This window comes from Brienomyrus brachyistius, chromosome 2 (genome assembly GCF_023856365.1).
Source record: "Brienomyrus brachyistius isolate T26 chromosome 2, BBRACH_0.4, whole genome shotgun sequence".
In the NCBI taxonomy this organism is placed as follows: Eukaryota; Metazoa; Chordata; class Actinopteri; order Osteoglossiformes; family Mormyridae; genus Brienomyrus; species Brienomyrus brachyistius.
The window spans coordinates 5986999-6002777 of record NC_064534.1 but is presented as its reverse complement, the minus strand read 5'-3'; the positions used below and the strand labels follow the sequence as shown (position 1 = coordinate 6002777).

Here is a 15779-nt window from a genome sequence, read left to right as displayed (position 1 = left end):
TGTTTATGTAAAACTACGATATTATTTAGCAATTTCATAAACTCTCCCAAAGCACCTCCAGCAAGGCAGTAACCATCCGATATACTCATGTATTTGCCGACTTAATTGCTAGCATACCAGGTTTGGCTAATCAATAATGCAACGAATTGTTTAAGATAAATAACGATCTGGGGGTGAAATTTAACAAACACAGTGGACCGGCTAGGCTGCTCCTCAGGAGAGGTTGAATGATGAGCCCTGCGATGGCTGAGATTATAAGCTGTTCATGGTATAAGCAAGTATTGAAAAATTTCCTGACATTGGTCAGTCAACAGGTACGTTTAACTTACAAACTCCGCCCTCACAATGTAATATTAACATCAGAAGAAGATGCCCCCGTTCCGTCATAGTAATGTGGTTTTCCTATCCTCTTTTGCACGAAACTGCGAACCCACAGAACAGGAAATGAGAAGCAAAGACTCTTTTATTGCTTCCAAAGACGAGTTCCTCGTTACGTAAGCATGTGTATATATACACGTGCTGGTCCTATAATTAGAATATCGTGAAAAAGTTTATTTATTTCACTAATTCCATTCAAGAGGTGAAACTTGTATGATGTATACATTCATTCCATAGACTGACGTATTTCAAGTGTTTATTTCTTTTAATTTTGATAATTATAACTGACAACTAATGAAATTCAGTATCTCAGAAAATTAGAATATTACTTAAGACCAGTACAAAGAAGGGATTTTTAGAAATCCTGGCCAACTGAAAAGTATGAGCATGTGCAGCACTCAGTACTTAGTTGGGGCTCCTTTTGCCTGACTTACTGCAGCAATGCGGTGCGGCATGGAGTCGATCAGTCTGTAGCACTGCTCAGGTGTTATGAGAGTGCAGGTTGCTCTGATAGTGGCCTTCAGCTCTTCTGCATTGTTGGGTCTGGCATATCGCATCTTCCTCTTCACAATACCCCATAGATTTTCAATGGGGTTAAGGTCAGGCGAGTTTGCTATCCAATTAAGAACAGGGATACCATGGTCCTTAAACCAGGTACTGGTAGTTTTGACACTGTGTGCAGGTGCCAAGTCCTGTTGGAAAATGAAATCTGCATCTCCATAAAGTTGGTCAGCAGCAGGAAGCATGAAGTGCTCAAACATCCTGGTATACAGCTGCGTTGACCTTGGACCTCAGGAAACACAGTGGACCAACACCAGCAGGTGACATGGCACCCCAAATCATCACTGGCTGTGGAAACTTTACATTTGACCTCAAGCAACGTGGATTCTGTGCCTCTCCTCTCTTCCTCCAGACTCTGGGACCCTGATGTCCAAAGGAAATGCAAAATTTACTTTCATCAGAGAACGTAACTTTGGACCACTCAGCAGCAGATCAGTCCTTTTTGTCTTTATCCCAGGCGAGATGCTACTGACGCTGTCTGTTGTTCAAGAGTGGCTTGACATAAGGAATGCGACAGCTGAGACCCATGTCTTGCATACGTCTGTGCGTAGTGGTTCTTGAAGCACTGACTCCAGCTGCAGTCCACTCTGTGAATCTCCCCCACATTTTTGAATGGGTTTTGTTTCACAGTTCTCTCCAGGGTGCGGTCATCCCTATTGCTTGTACACCTTTTTCTGCCACATCTTTTCCTTCCCTTTGCCCCTCTATTAATGTGCTTGGACACAGAGCTCTGTGAACAGCCAGCCTCTATTGCAATGACCTTTTGTGTCTTGCCCTCCTTGTGCAAGGTGTCAATGGTCGTCTTTTGGACAACTGTCAAATCAGAAGTCTTCTCCATGATTGTGTAGATTGTGTTGTCTACAGAACTAGACTGAGAGGCCATTTGAAGGCCTTTGCAGGTGTTTTGAGTTAATTAGCTGATTAGACTGTGGCACCAGGTAACTTCAATGCTGAACATTTTCACAATATTCTAATTTTCTGAGATACTGAATTGGGGTTTTCATTAGTTGTCAGTTATGATTACAAAAATTAAAAGAAATAAACACTTGAAATATGTCAGTCTGTGGAATGAATGTATACATTATACAAGTTTCACCTCTTGAATGGAATTAGTGAAATAAATCAACTTTTTCAAGATATTCTAATTATATGACCAGTACCTGTATAGTACAATAAATGATCAAATTTTGTGACATTTGTAGAAGGTAAATCTGACTTTACTGTGCATTGTTGTGCAATTGCAAGAGAGACCCATCTTAATGTAATCTTATACCTACTGCAGAATTGTAGGTGCTTGTGAAATTATATGTGATATAATACTAGGTTTTCATTAATTTCATCTTATATTTTACCGTCATAATTTCTATAAATCACTTTACTTATTTCTCTTATCGATATCACTTATTATAGGGGCTCTGTGGGAGACGCTTTTCATTTCCTGCATCTCCCGCTATTTGTTGTACTGGTTTGCGTTACGGATGGGCATGGCAAAGGGAGAATGTGGTTCTTGGGTCAAAAACAAAGCAGGTAAAGGACAAAAACTATGGCAGGGAGCAACACAGGAATAACTACAATAGACCAGCAGCAAGCACACAATGACCAATTGAGGAACAAGGGCATGGGTGGGCACATATATACGCACACAAGGAGGGTAAAACGAGGGACAGGTGTGGGCCAGATACAGCCAAACACTACAGCTGGGGACAACAAGCTGGAGAAGGTCATAATCACAAAGTACTCAAACACTAGGAAAGGGATGAACAGCGACACCTGCTGGCCAGACAGGGACTGATCCTGAGACGTGCATTTGATAAATACGATTTGATTTGATCTGATTCCTCTCCATGTACTTCAATAGAAAAATGAAATGGAAGGGGCCATTAAATCAATTGGCAAGGCTTTGTCCTCACCCACATTCCACAGAGTCACCTGTTCTACTTACCTCTGAGCTGGTGGCCAGACACCTTTGCCTAATCTCTGGGTGGGTTTCTAAGTACCTGCAACACAATGTTCAGTTATGTATCAGTACACTCACTACGGGTCCTATGGGAAAACTGTAAAATATCCAGCCTGGGCACAAGCTGATGTCATCAGCATGAGCCACACTCTTTGGTCACCTCCAGCGGCAGCCTGGGGCTTGTGAACGCAAGCGGCTCTAAATTTAGCTAAATTCAGAGGCACGACTCACACAATTCAAATGGGGGGAAACCAGACTATGCAGAGTAAAGATGAGAACGTGGTGAAAAGCGTGTAAAGACCAGATGTACAGAGAAGGTGCGGCTTGTGCTGATGTGAGCATGTTGCAGGACTATTTTGAGGATCACACAGCATGAGCAATTACATTATGTTTTTCATGGATGTTTTACACGATGCTGTGAAACTTTATGTGTAATTTAGGTTATGTTGTAATAATGTTTATGCCACGATTGGTCAATGAATTTCGTTGCCGTCAGTGATGTTTAGTTCTTGAGTGATTTTACTCGGTTACCAGAGGTCGGAAATTCAGGTCCAAAAAGTATAAACCCAGATCAAGGTTTTGTACCAATCAACCAGCTGAGCATAGAGAGTCCCAGCCACAGAGCACTCAACGGTGTTGGTGAGTTATCAAAAATTAAATCAACTGCCCACGTGTTTATATATGCATCCCTATGACTAGCCTGGCTCAGGCAGGTTGTGCGTTTGTCTTGAAAATCAGAAATATGCGAGATCTTTGGGGGGGGGGGGGTTAATTACCCCCAAGCAGGTGAGCAGCAGGTGATGGGTCAGCGGTCCCCTTTTCAATATGCCTGTCTGGTTACAAAATAAATTCCATGCTTTTTACCTTCATGTCTGTCTATTATCAGCGATCATTATTGTTACCTGTAAACCATCCACTCACCCATCCATCCATCCATCCACTCACCCATCCATCCATCCATCCATCCATCCATCCAAGTGATAAATATAGTCTGGAATCTATGCCAAGAAGCACTGGAAAGATGCCTTGGATGATTTGCAATCCATTTTATGGTAATAAATAATTATTTACTTATGGTATAATAATTTATTACTTATGGTAAGAAATAAATGTATTCATGCCTGGCATGTCACACTGGAGAAGACACTCAGAATAGCCAGAGAAAAGCTAAGGCCAGCACACCCTCCAAAGGAGACCAGCATCATTCCTCTTAGAACTAGAGCCTGTGATGTAGTGAATGTACAGGATAATAAAAAGGCCTTTTCTCACCTCTTCAGATAGGAGTCACAGCTTCTGTAGGAGGGCCTTGACTCCTGCTTGACTCCGCTGGGAGCCCATGCAATAGACGTGTCCACCCCCACCCCCACTCGCCCCGCAGCACCGGATGAGATAGGCATCCTAAACCCCCCAATTTCTACATATCAGCACAGCACAAGGAAGCACTGACCAGTACTGGGGAGCAGCAGCCTCCTATATCCAAATGCATTCATTATAAGAGACTGGCCAAAGGTGCATTTTTTTCAGCCTGCCTGTGGCTAAGCTTTTAATTACAGGATCCCCCTTTTGTCAAGTTTCTCTCAGCTGAGTCCAGGAGTATTTCTTTGTTGTTGTCACCATGGTAGCACAAGTCACCTGACTTTCTGGTATTTTTTTACACTGGTGTTTCCTTACATGCATGTCAATCTAAACCATGAATAGCCTTCATTTACGTACAAGCTTGGCCTTTTTGACAAGGAACAAAAGGTATATTTTTAAGAAGAACTAAGTTTTGACACCATGAAAAACAAAATTAATTTGGGCTCTTTGAACTGTTATTTTTTATTATCAGCTTTTATGTGAATTATTTATTGAAATCATATAGGAAGCACATTGACCTGCATTTCATGGATGAAAAGTCCTATATATTTTCCTTCATTATTATTATTAATTATTATTATTAATTATTATTATTATTGGTGTTGTTGTTGTTATGTAGATATTCAAGATGTTATAGAACTATTTTGTTTTTCATCGTTAATTGTTTTTTGTTATAGTTAGTATGCTGACTTGTATGACCATTGAAAATATTGTAGATGCTAATACGCATTAGGGGCTTATGTCCATGGGCAGAAGGATATTGGCTCAAATCCTGTGCTGGAAGAGTGACATCACTGTTTGGCTCTTAATCCCAGTAACCTCGGGGTTTGGTTCTTTGATCGTCACAAAAATACCGGTGCCACTTTATAATAAGGCTACCCATATAAAGGGTTTATGAATGGTTTATAATCTGGTTATTAATTTGGATGTAACACTTTGTAAATTATTAATAGACAATTTTAAACAAGTTATAACACAGTTTTCTCTTTATGAATGTGTTACGACCATTTACGAGCGGCAAAAGGGAGCCTTAATGTAAAGTGGTACCAAAATATCTACTATATCATGTTATTAGCAGATAATATTTTAGTGACATTAGAGAAGAAGCTGGTATGCGCAGACATGTGCGAGGGGCCTTGTATTGCAGCACTGTAGGCCTGCATGGTGACATGGAGACAAGACAAAGCGATGTGGTGAGGTCAATGGGAACTGACCACAAAGGGCCCGTAATGTACTGTAGTTTGTGGCCATTCCCTAGGCTGGAATAAGGGTCTGTGAAGGAAAAATGAATGGGTAGGCATTGAGTCTGCTGTCTGCAGTCTCAACCTCCCATAAGTGGCACCTAAAACCCAATGATCTGTAACCAAAAGTGACAGAAGTCATTCTGTAATGAACAATAAACATTCGGTGACCATAAAGGAACCCTAAACTTGGATATTAATGGCATCCCTTTTAACATGCTCGCTTCCTATCTACAGTGCCCCCTGCCAGGCACCTTGTGCTCAATGGAACATTGCTACCCTGTAGTGGATAATAGAGGCATAGGAACCAGGCTGGGGGGTGTACCCACAATATTTAATTTGGCATAATTTATTCCTGCACAAAACAGAACTTTATAATTAAATTATTGTGCCCCCCGTCCCCAATATTAAACCCTCTCCAACGCCATTGCTGGATAAGCGGTTATGGAAGACGGATCGATGTACACATGCGCAGACTGCAATATATGCCATGTTTCACTTCCCCTCCGGAGCACTAGGGGTGCCATACAAATGCTTAAAGTTAAACCTCGAGTACTAAAGAAGAAAATATTGTTGTCTCGGGCTTTCTGGTAGCGTCTGCTCCCACAGTTACTGATGAAGTAGGTATAAAAGATCTGAGAAAAATTACGTCTGCGGATGATGTCATTTTTTTGGCCTCTCAACGGAATGTGGCTGGTGATAAACTAAATAAAGATGTGCATTTTAAAAGATGTTGCTCTACGAGTCTTTCTCTTGGCTGCCTGCGGCGAAGCGCACGGTGCTGCTTATTTTGAGATTGCGGTGGACGCAGAGACACCCATGAGAGACCTGAAACATTTCTGGAAGAGTACGGGTTTTTGGTACGTCCTTAGACTTTTTGTTCATTTTATTTGTATGCAGCCTCCAGACTCGAGCATCTGGCTGCTTGTCGAAACCCGCCTTGTGACTGACACGAGTTGTCATGTATTTCGTAGCAATGAGTTGAAATGGAAACATTTGCACGGAAATGTATTTTGGCAAAAATTTATATTACAAATGCAGTTTACGATCTTTAGTAGTATTATTCTACTGAACTTAGAATGATGTTGATTGCTTTTTAAATGTAGAGCCATCGTATTTGTTCATAGGTTGCTGACGATGTCAGCTAACGTAGGGCGAAGTTTAATCAATTTTGGACGCTTTAAATCAGGAGTGGTGTTTTCGGCCCTATGTATGACAGGCAGAAACAGATTTTAGTTACGAAGCACTCAAAATACCCCCAAGATGTATTTTGCTTTTGATTAGCTCACAGTACCTCTCTTCTGGTTCCCTAAGCTCACTGCCTTTCTGTGTTGTCCTGCTCAGCCCTCCCCTTCCTCACACCCAGTCTGACCAGTATGACCTCAGCAGAGACCAGCAGTTAAACATGGCCTACCTGGGCTCAGTGCCCCATGGTGGTCTGGAGCAGGTTCGTATACACTGGCTCCTGGAGCTGGTCACAGCACAGTAAGTAACAATCACTTGGCCCTCATTTAGCAACCACACATAACAGCTAAAGAAAAATACACGCCTGAAGTCTTCTGATGTGCTAGCTACTTCAGGAAAACACTTTGTCAGGAAACCTCTGATGATATCGGGTATTTCTTGTAGGGTTGTAAATGGAGAAACCCGTTACAATTTCACAAAACTGGACCAGCTGATAGAACTCCTGTGGCAGAATGGTCTTCGGCCAGGTAAACTGGTCTGGGGAACAGCCCTGCTAAGAAAAGAGCTCCCCAAATCTTCCTGCATTTCTTGCCCAAAGTTCACTAGAAAAATCTATTACAAATGATAAGTTCACAATCCTCTCTGTGATCTCGGATAAAATGAGATGAGAATAACAATCTCAACTTGATTAAGGTGGCTACAAACACTGAAAAGTATTTATCACATGATGTAAATGCACTGCAAAATCTTTCTCTTAGCCTGAAGCATATATGGTTTTTTTTTTCAGGTTTTGAGCTGATGGGCAGCGTCTCTGGCTACTTCACTGACTTTGAGGACAAGAGGCAGGTGGCAGAGTGGAGAACCCTCGTGTATCTCCTGGCAAAAAGATACATTGGTTGGTTTTCAAGTTGTACAGGAGCCAGAGACAAAACTGTCGTTTAAGTCTGTCACCTGCCAGCTGTCTTAAGTGATGTAGCAGAGAGTAACTGATTGAGCCAAACTGGTATCCTTGGATGGCTGCTGTAATAGAGCACCATCTAGAGGAGCATCGTCTATCTGCAAGTTGGATTTTTTTGTGTAGTTGCCCAGTCACTTAGCTTCAATGAGATCGGGAAGGTTAATTCCTTGATTTCACCCAGCTGTTTAATGATTGTTTCCCTAAAGTGGTGCTTTTTCTTGTTTTTAGAGAAGTATGGCTTGGGATACGTCTCTCAGTGGAACTTTGAAACATGGAACGAGCCCAATAATCACGACTTTGACAATGTGTCCGTGTCAATTCAGGGTAAAGCCTGCAGTACTTTTGTTAATCTTACTAAAAACCAAAAATGCAATGTCATTAAGGTGCTTTACATGCGTTTCATCTACAGGGTTTCTGAACTACTACGATGCCTGTTCTGAAGGACTCCGAGACGCCAGCGCCACCTTGAGGTTTGGAGGTCCGGGAGACTCTTGCCACTCGTATCCACGCTCGCCGTACTGTTGGGCCATGTTGGAACACTGCTACAATGGGACCAACTTCTTCACGGGCGAGACCGGTGTGCGGCTGGACTTCATCGCCCTGCACAAGAAGGTGAGGTCTTTGGAGGAACCTGCACAGATATCTTACACTGCTTCGGTGTCACCAGTGACCATCATCACAATTATACATGCCCAAAATAGTGCACATGGCATGTCTCTTTCAGGGTGGTGGTGGTTCTCTACCCATCATCCAGCAGGAAATGGAGACAATGAAGGAGATTCATGACCGCTTCCCGAAGTTCAGGTCCATACCTGTCTACAACGATGAGGCAGACCCATTGGTAGGCTGGTCCAAACCTGAGGACTGGAGAGCTGATGTGACCTATGCAGCCATGGTGGTGAAGGTAGTGGAGTATTGAAATGATCTTCGTTTGGAAGTTTCTCTAATGTGTCCTGCTTGGTTATTTACCAACTTCACACTAGTTAATCAACCAAAACATTTCCTTACTTTTCCTTAATATGAGGTGTGTTACCTTGACACTGTGTGATTCTGATTCTAGAGGCTTGAGTTGTTCTTCTGTTACCTAGGTGATTTCCCAGCATCAGGACCTGGTCATCGGCAAGCCAAACTCCACCGTCAACTATGCCCTCCTGAGCAACGACAACGCATTCCTGAGCTACTACCCACACCAATTCACTCAGCGCACACTCACCGCCCGCTTTCAGATCAACAACACCCAGCCACCCCACGTGCAGCTCCTGAGGAAGCCGGTTCTGACTGTTCTGGGCCTGCTCTCTTTGCTAGGTCAGTGCTGACATCTGCTTGGGGCCTCATCGCCCACCAGAGCCTCCCACGCTGACTTTGACACACAATTATGTTCACACACACGGGGAGTTTCTCTGCCATACATACAGCAGATATATTCACAGCTAAGAAACACAAGACAATGGTCAGATATTCTCTGATTGATATGTACAATGTGGATGTGCTGTTGATAAATGTACTGAAAGTCCAGTCATAGTAGGCATCCATGGTGCCGTCCTGAGGTAAATGAATCAGTTACTAGTTTCCCAGCCTTGGCACAAATGATGGGGCAGTGTGTAACTCAGTGGTTTAGGGATCACCAGTAGGTTGCAAGTTTCAGTTCCTGTCACCAGTAGAGTAATTTTTATCAATGTTGGGCCCTTAATGGAGATGCTGGTTGACCCTTGAGGAATGGTCTCCTCATTTCACTGTCATTTTGGATAACATTGTCTGGTAAAAGGACTACTTTGACCTTGGTAGAGTTTGTTCTGGTTCTTGCGAGATTCATGTCATGGATCAGGGTTTAGGCCGTTCCAGAATGCCTAAATTCCAATCCAAATCAGGAAATGGAACTGGAGTTGGAATTTAAATGTCCTTTAAATTCAAATTCAATTCCAATCCTCTTCCCCATAGTTTTTTTTCATTCCCAACTCCAGATCCATTTCCTGATTTGGACTGGAATTGATGAATGCATTCCAGAATGGCGCCCAACCCTGTCATAGATACAGGAAGCTGTGAGGTTTGAGTCTGCAGATTTATGGTGAGGAATCCCTAAGCTGTTTTCTCTCCAGAGTAGTCTAAAGCTGTGCGTCTCATAACTTTCATGCAGGAGAAAGGCAGGTGTTTTCGCATGTGACGTCTGTCGGGAACAGTGCGGACGACACCGTGGGGGTTCTGGCCAGCACCCACAAACCTCCTTTTCCCGGGACGTCGGACAGCTGGCAGTCAGCCGTGCTGATCTACAGCAGCAAAGACAACCGCACGTCTTCCCCCAACCATGTGACGGTCCAGCTCAGCGGATATGCAGGCCGTAAGGGTGAGTGCTTGCTTCTGTTTTAGCCCCTCAGTGTCACGCTACAATCAGAATAAAGGGGGATTGATATCCAGAGGAAATTTCTATACTAGAGGAGAGATGTCTGAGTGACATCATAGGACATTGCTTATTGACTATCTATATGTTCTCTGGCTACTGGTCTCAGTGCATTTTCCTTGCTCACCTGATCTCCTTCTTCCAGGTCTGGTGTATGTCACCTACTACCTGGACAACAACAGCAGCAGCCCCTACAGCCTGTGGAAAGCCTTTGGGAAGCCGGCCTTCCCCACGGCCGTGCAGTTCCAGCAGCTACGGAAGCTGGAGGTGGGGCTGTGTGAAGATGTCTGGTACCATAAAGGAAGAGGCAGCCTGACTGGGCTTTGTGTGTCTGCGACTGTGTGCTGTGCTTAGCACACATATTGCATCCAAGTTGATATGTTATTTTTTTTAATGAAATTAAATAAACTTTATTGATCTCAGGGGGAAATTCTTATGCATACAGTAGCAAGGTACATAGAGCCCAAATGAACATGCATGTAGTTCAGAATAGACAGCAGAGCAAAGGCGGTAGACAAAGTGAGGAATGGCAGGACGATAGGTGTGGTGCCTAATGGCAGCAGGTAGGAAGGATCCCCTATAGCGATGATGTTCAGTAGATGTTAGCTTATAAACCAGAAGATCCAGCACATTCAGAACAACAACATCTGAAGGTGCAAAGCTAATTGTCCCGCGGTCCGTCTGTCTCAGGAGCCGCGAGTAGAAGGGCCCCTTCCCTTCCCCCCCGACGGCAGGCTGACCCTGAAGATGGACCTTCCTGTTCCAGCTGTCCTCCTCGTCCATGTGTGCGCCAAGCCCGATTCGCCGCCGGACCAGGTGGGTGTGGCCACGCCTCCCTGGCAACCCCCATTCCACATGCAGAGGATGAGATAGTGACTGTTGACCTCTGTAGATTGTTTTTGATCAAGGACGGTAAAATCGTGCAGCCCATTAAATGACTCTTCGTGACACAGGTATGATGTCATTTGCTCTGTCAGGTCATTAGGTGAAGATTTGAGCAGAGTTACAAATGTCAGAAAATAAATATTTCTGAATCATTCTAAGAATGGTGGGACCTATTTGATTTCCCCTGTGAATTAGTGATCATGCGAATGTACACTCTGGGCAGGTACCCGGAGCTTGTTATGAGTCTGTAACTTGAAAGCCCAGTTACGGTACTTACAATGAACGGGTAACACTGAAAGTCATTTGAATAAAAAGTATCTGTTGATGAAACTGCATGTCTTAATGAAACTACGCATGAGTGAAGCAAGCTGCCTGTGTCTCCTTTGGGGGGAATGTAACTCCCGGTTCTCTACTGTGCTCTGGGTCAGGTGACTGGTCTGCGCTTCCTGCCTGTGACCAAAGGCCAGGTTCTCATCATTTGGACGGACCGCTGCGTCAATTCCAGGTGAGTGTCACCCTTCTATGAACCACGCTCTTCCCCTTAAACTGTGAGCCGTCATGCGGAATCTGCTGCCATGGCGATTGCGTCATTTTGTCACGCGTCGTTCTCAGGTGTATAAAGACTTATGAGGTGGAATTTTCCGGATCCTGGACAACGTTCCAAAGAATAAACATACAGGACACCATTTTCACCTCTTGTGTATTTGCCCCCGGTAAGAGTCTGGCCGAATAAAAATTCCTCTCGGTCTTGTCACAGTTTTCCAGGATGAAGCATAGCAGTCATGCTGATCCCTGTGAACGTGTTTACGGATTATTTCATAGCCTGTAGCGTTGACGGCTCTAAGGGTTCTTTTCGAGACCTTTCTCACAGCAGCATGTGTACGATACAGTTCTGCAGATCGCTTTGCAGAGTATTTACTACAGTAAATCCTTGTCAGCTGGGTGTAGGCTGCATGGTACGACTGCGATTCCCTCCTGAAACATGAGCTTTCTGCTTTTTTCTGTTCCTGATATTGCCTACCACGACGGCTCCTTGCCGCTTGGCTGCTTCACACTCCGTACCTTTTCTCTTTCTTTCCTAGGGAGCTTAGATGTCTGCGGTTTCTACAGAGTGCGGGCTGTGGATTACTGGGGGAGGCCAGGAGAGTATTCACAAAGCATCCGATACTGTGATTGATTAATGAACCCTGGTCACCATAGATGCATTATTTATGTTTGTTTGCATATTGTCCTTTACATTTCTGTTCAGAATTGGATTAAACCCAAGGATCTTATTTTGTAGTTTTCTCTCTGCCTTCTTGAGGATACGCGACTGGTCATCATTACATCTTTGGGGTTTTATATGTGAATGTCCACAATTTTTCCCAAGAATGCTTTGAAAAATGATTCCACATGTTTTATTCTCTTATGTTGGCATATTTTGTGAAATTTAACACCATGCTGAAAAGATGAGGAGCTTTTACAAAGTTTTGTTTAAGGAAAAAGAAAAACAGGTTTATTGTTACATGAACAGGTGACCTGAACCATCCAACACTATTGGGTCCTTGTGGAGATACGATCTAAAGTCTACGATCGGAGGCTTAAAGTCACGGTTCTCGTGGACTGTGACACTGCGATGCTTTTTGCTGGATGACCGCTCATAGCTGTATTGGAATATGTGTAGTATATCTCCCCTACCTTGGTGCATCAGACGTCATGTAGGAACTAATTAAAAGTATTCTAAAACCTGTAGGACTCTAGCACTCCAGGATCAGGGACAGGGCCTCCAGTGAGAAGATGTGTCTTCTCGTGCCAGCATGCTTCAGGCATCCTGTCTCACTAGCAGGCACCTGCCGGGAAGAGGAGGGGAGTAAGGAGAAGAGAGGAATGAATGGCTTTGAAATCTGCAAACCTTTGTTGTGCATAAAGTGAAACTGGAAACTGTAAGTTAATGTCAATGATGCTAGTTTAATAGGAAGAGTCCAGTGCCGTGTAAGATTGGACCATCATGGCTGAGAGTGAGGCAGTCTTCCCTTTTGACTGTGTCCAGTGTGATATTGCTCACCTGACTGCAGAACAGGCTGGAACTGGCCTGCCCAACAGATCTCTTCCTGCCTCCTTCGGATGAGGCGCTGGAAGGCGGGCGGCAGGCCACGGCGGTTACGCGAGAAGACCACAGCGTAGCCGTCATCGCAGGTGCCGTCCTCCTTCAGCACGCGGCATGCGTAGGTGATGGCGTAGTTGTCGTAGTCGGTGTCAATGACCCAGTAGTTGTCACCTTGGGGGACGGGACACAATGAGATCATGTGTGTTTCAGCAGATGAGGGTGTGACTCTCAGTATGATTTGGGCGGGTTTGTGACTCACCGCCGCTGGACAGGTAGCTGGCCAGGCCTTGGTAAGTCATGAACATTTTGCCCGGGGTGCTGGGGTCGGGGGCTGTGTACTGGGCGGCCATGTCAGCGCAAACTACCCAGAACCTAGAGTCACAGACCAGCCAATGCTGCGCTCAGACTGGCCGACAAATCCCGAAGCATGCCAGGCTTGTGCTGACGGTGCTCATGTGCTAATGCGTTTATACATTGGCATGAGCTTCTCTGTGTGAGGGATAAGATCTATTGGATGAGGTTGGTCAACCCAACTTAGACCACTGACCCGAAAAGTGTGACGCGGCCTTTAGTATGGGCAGTCATGGCTCCGTCGTCGTCGATGGTATAGTTAGCAGAGATGTTGTCTTGCAGGAAAAAGCCCTCGGGGTCCCTCTTTTGGAGGCCGTACCACATACCGCTGTACTGCGGGGGACAGGGGTGGGGGGGGGGGGGGGGGGGGGAGGGCGGGGCTGGTTGAGATCCTTCCACTATTAGCCCAAAAGCACCACAAACTGCTGGTCTTTCAACCGCCACCACTCTGGTAATTTATGGGTCAGGACTCACTCTGCGCGCGTCGAAGTCCTGCTTGACCGGGAAGCTGTCCACCACACAGGAAGCGGACGTGGTCTGTGCCAAGCAGGCGAGGAGGACCAGCAGCCGGGCCAGGATGGCGATGTACTCCATTCTGCCGATGAAACACAGGCGCTCCATTGCAGCATTTGTCATGCTACAGATTTCTCAGCCGATCCACATTTTCATTGCAGCCCACCGCCTAAATACCTGACCATATTTGTTATCTAATCATAGCCTCCTTTATCTGGTTCAGGGAGAAGAACAAACACATGGACTGCCTTGGGGCGGTATGTCCGGGCAGGCTTCAGAACCACTGATCTAGTCCAACCAGACGCACAAAGAACAAAGATCACATGACACAGTCGTCACATTGTTCTGAGTGCATCGTAATCGTAATGTTTTTTAAAGGGATGGTTGCCTTTCTCACCCCCACTGGAATCATGTGTCTTTGTTTTCCAGTAGATAAAAACTGCACACCTATGACTGGTTTGGTGGATGGTTTGTATAAATGCTCATAAAAGGTGCTTCAGCAGTTAGAAGGTCTGGTATCCAAATACATCCCCCCACCCCATACAACATATAAATATTCCAAATTCGGACTTACCCGTGCGCCGTCTCAGGTATGGAGGTGGGATGGTCCTGTGTGATGCACAGCCAGGCCAGTTGCTGCACTGCTGGGCTACGGCACTCTGCCCTTTTTATATCCAAGTCCTGACAGGCTTAACGATTATTTTCACACGTAACTAAATACGACCTTAAGATCTACAGATAATCCCACGGGAGACATCCAGAGTGTAATCTGGCCCATGCTGTGCTGTGGTAACCTACCGTCTGACACTCACAGCTTTATGCAACAATGTTCCCCTGGAGCTGGACAAGGGTCAACTTAAATTGGGTTAGGGTCTAGTGCCTCATGTGGATCCACCATAATCCTGGATCATGGGGCTCAGGAACCAACTAGAATGTGATTATGTGGAGCAGAAGGAAGAAAAGATTATGAAAAATCTTGTGTGAAAATAACATTATTTAGCAATGATTAGACGGTCTTTTCATTTTCTTGCCATAGAACAGTAGCCTTTTAGATGCATTACGGTTTCAGACCCACAGAGGGCGGGACAACTGCCTGCTTTATTTCACGAGATCCAATAAAGGAAGTGATGCAAAGATAAAGCAGTGATTGACAGCTCACTGAAGTCCTACCCACCGTCACTCTTAAGCTTAGGGTTTTCTTCAATACAAAGAACGCAAAGATCGCACTTGCGGTCTCAGCACGACCGGTCTTTCTAACTTCCCTCCCAAGAACAAATTTGGGATGCGGTGAATCATGGGATTGTTCTCGTTTGGCTAGAGTGCAACCAATGCACCATTGATATTCTGGCCGGGGCAAGAATGATATCTAAGGATTTTTGCTGTCCATTATATGTCTGTTCTTGAGTTTTGGAACTGGTCTTCGGCAAAGGAAGAAGACAACATAGGTACGCAAGATTACAAGTACGCAAATTGAGAAACACCCTTAGTTTTTTCCATCATGACTCAGGCCATCTTGGCTACTCTGCAGCACAAGTTCTGTTACAGTGCGGCTCGCTGTCCTTCCAGGCCGGCCAGTCGGCTTCCTGTGCCACGCTACCCATTGATTGGATGAGGTGTGTGACTGCACTGGACTTTCAGACATGTGACCAGTTGTCTTTTATTTGCCAGCTTTGGACAATGCAGTGGAGAAAATAGATGTTAAACGTTGTTTCTCATTTTACAAGAGAAACATTTGTTGTACATAACCACTTGTATTTTAAATGATTTGAATTGGAATTTACTTTGTTGTGTGTTTTTATTTTCTTGGTAACACTTTACTTAATGGGCCACAAATAATATAGTATTATACTATTACATTTGTATTAATTAACCACACACTAAATCTTGATGAATTGTGACGCATGTTTTATCTC

At 44.6% G+C, this 15779-nt stretch overlaps 2 protein-coding genes across 5 annotated transcripts; one reads left to right on the top strand and one right to left on the bottom strand.

The window, feature by feature from the left end:
* Positions 1 to 6042: 6042 nt before the first annotated feature.
* idua (alpha-L-iduronidase) lies at positions 6043 to 12190 on the top strand. 3 transcript variants are annotated; one of them, XM_048980000.1, is made up of 14 exons: positions 6043 to 6353; positions 6838 to 6978; positions 7123 to 7205; positions 7466 to 7573; positions 7865 to 7960; positions 8046 to 8248; positions 8361 to 8540; positions 8725 to 8941; positions 9771 to 9977; positions 10177 to 10298; positions 10722 to 10847; positions 11345 to 11421; positions 11529 to 11629; positions 11999 to 12190. In XM_048980000.1, the coding sequence occupies exons 1-14, from the start codon at positions 6208 to 6210 to the stop codon at positions 12091 to 12093; spliced, it is 1902 nt and encodes a 633-aa protein (XP_048835957.1). In that variant the 5' UTR covers positions 6043 to 6207; the 3' UTR covers positions 12094 to 12190. The 3 variants fall into 3 exon arrangements, with proteins under 3 accessions (XP_048835957.1, XP_048835958.1, XP_048835959.1); XM_048980001.1 differs by lacking the exon at positions 7123 to 7205 and having other exon boundaries at positions 6214 to 6353; XM_048980002.1 differs by lacking the exons at positions 6043 to 6353; positions 7123 to 7205 and having other exon boundaries at positions 6838 to 6940.
* Positions 12191 to 12460: 270 nt separating this feature from the next.
* Positions 12461 to 14109, bottom strand: rbp4l (retinol binding protein 4, like). 2 transcript variants are annotated; one of them, XM_048980026.1, is made up of 5 exons: positions 13828 to 14109; positions 13550 to 13686; positions 13262 to 13374; positions 12961 to 13173; positions 12461 to 12745 (listed from the first exon to the last, which is right to left on the bottom strand). In XM_048980026.1, exons 1-5 carry the CDS (start codon positions 13987 to 13989, stop codon positions 12735 to 12737), a joined length of 636 nt encoding a protein of 211 aa, XP_048835983.1. In that variant the 5' UTR covers positions 13990 to 14109; the 3' UTR covers positions 12461 to 12734. The 2 variants fall into 2 exon arrangements, with proteins under 2 accessions (XP_048835983.1, XP_048835982.1); XM_048980025.1 differs by lacking the exon at positions 12461 to 12745 and having other exon boundaries at positions 12855 to 13173.
* Between the last annotated feature and the right edge of the window lie 1670 nt (positions 14110 to 15779).

What these genes read in the sequence shown, in the direction of transcription:
- rbp4l (XM_048980025.1), bottom strand. Translation starts at nt 13,989, where the DNA reads ATGACAAATGCTGCAATGGAGCGCCTGTGTTTCATCGGCAGAATGGAG. An exon ending in AGGACTTCGACGCGCGCAGA is followed by an intron (nt 13,687 to 13,827) that starts GTGAGTCCTGAC and finishes TGTCCCCCGCAG; the next exon opens with TACAGCGGTATGTGGTACGG. An exon ending in CAGCTACCTGTCCAGCGGCG is followed by an intron (nt 13,174 to 13,261) that starts GTGAGTCACAAA and finishes CCGTCCCCCAAG; the next exon opens with GTGACAACTACTGGGTCATT.
- idua (XM_048980000.1), top strand. Translation starts at nt 6,208, where the DNA reads ATGTGCATTTTAAAAGATGTTGCTCTACGAGTCTTTCTCTTGGCTGCC. An exon ending in TGGAAGAGTACGGGTTTTTG is followed by an intron (nt 6,354 to 6,837) that starts GTACGTCCTTAG and finishes TGTCCTGCTCAG; the next exon opens with CCCTCCCCTTCCTCACACCC. An exon ending in TCATCGCCCTGCACAAGAAG is followed by an intron (nt 8,249 to 8,360) that starts GTGAGGTCTTTG and finishes TGTCTCTTTCAG; the next exon opens with GGTGGTGGTGGTTCTCTACC.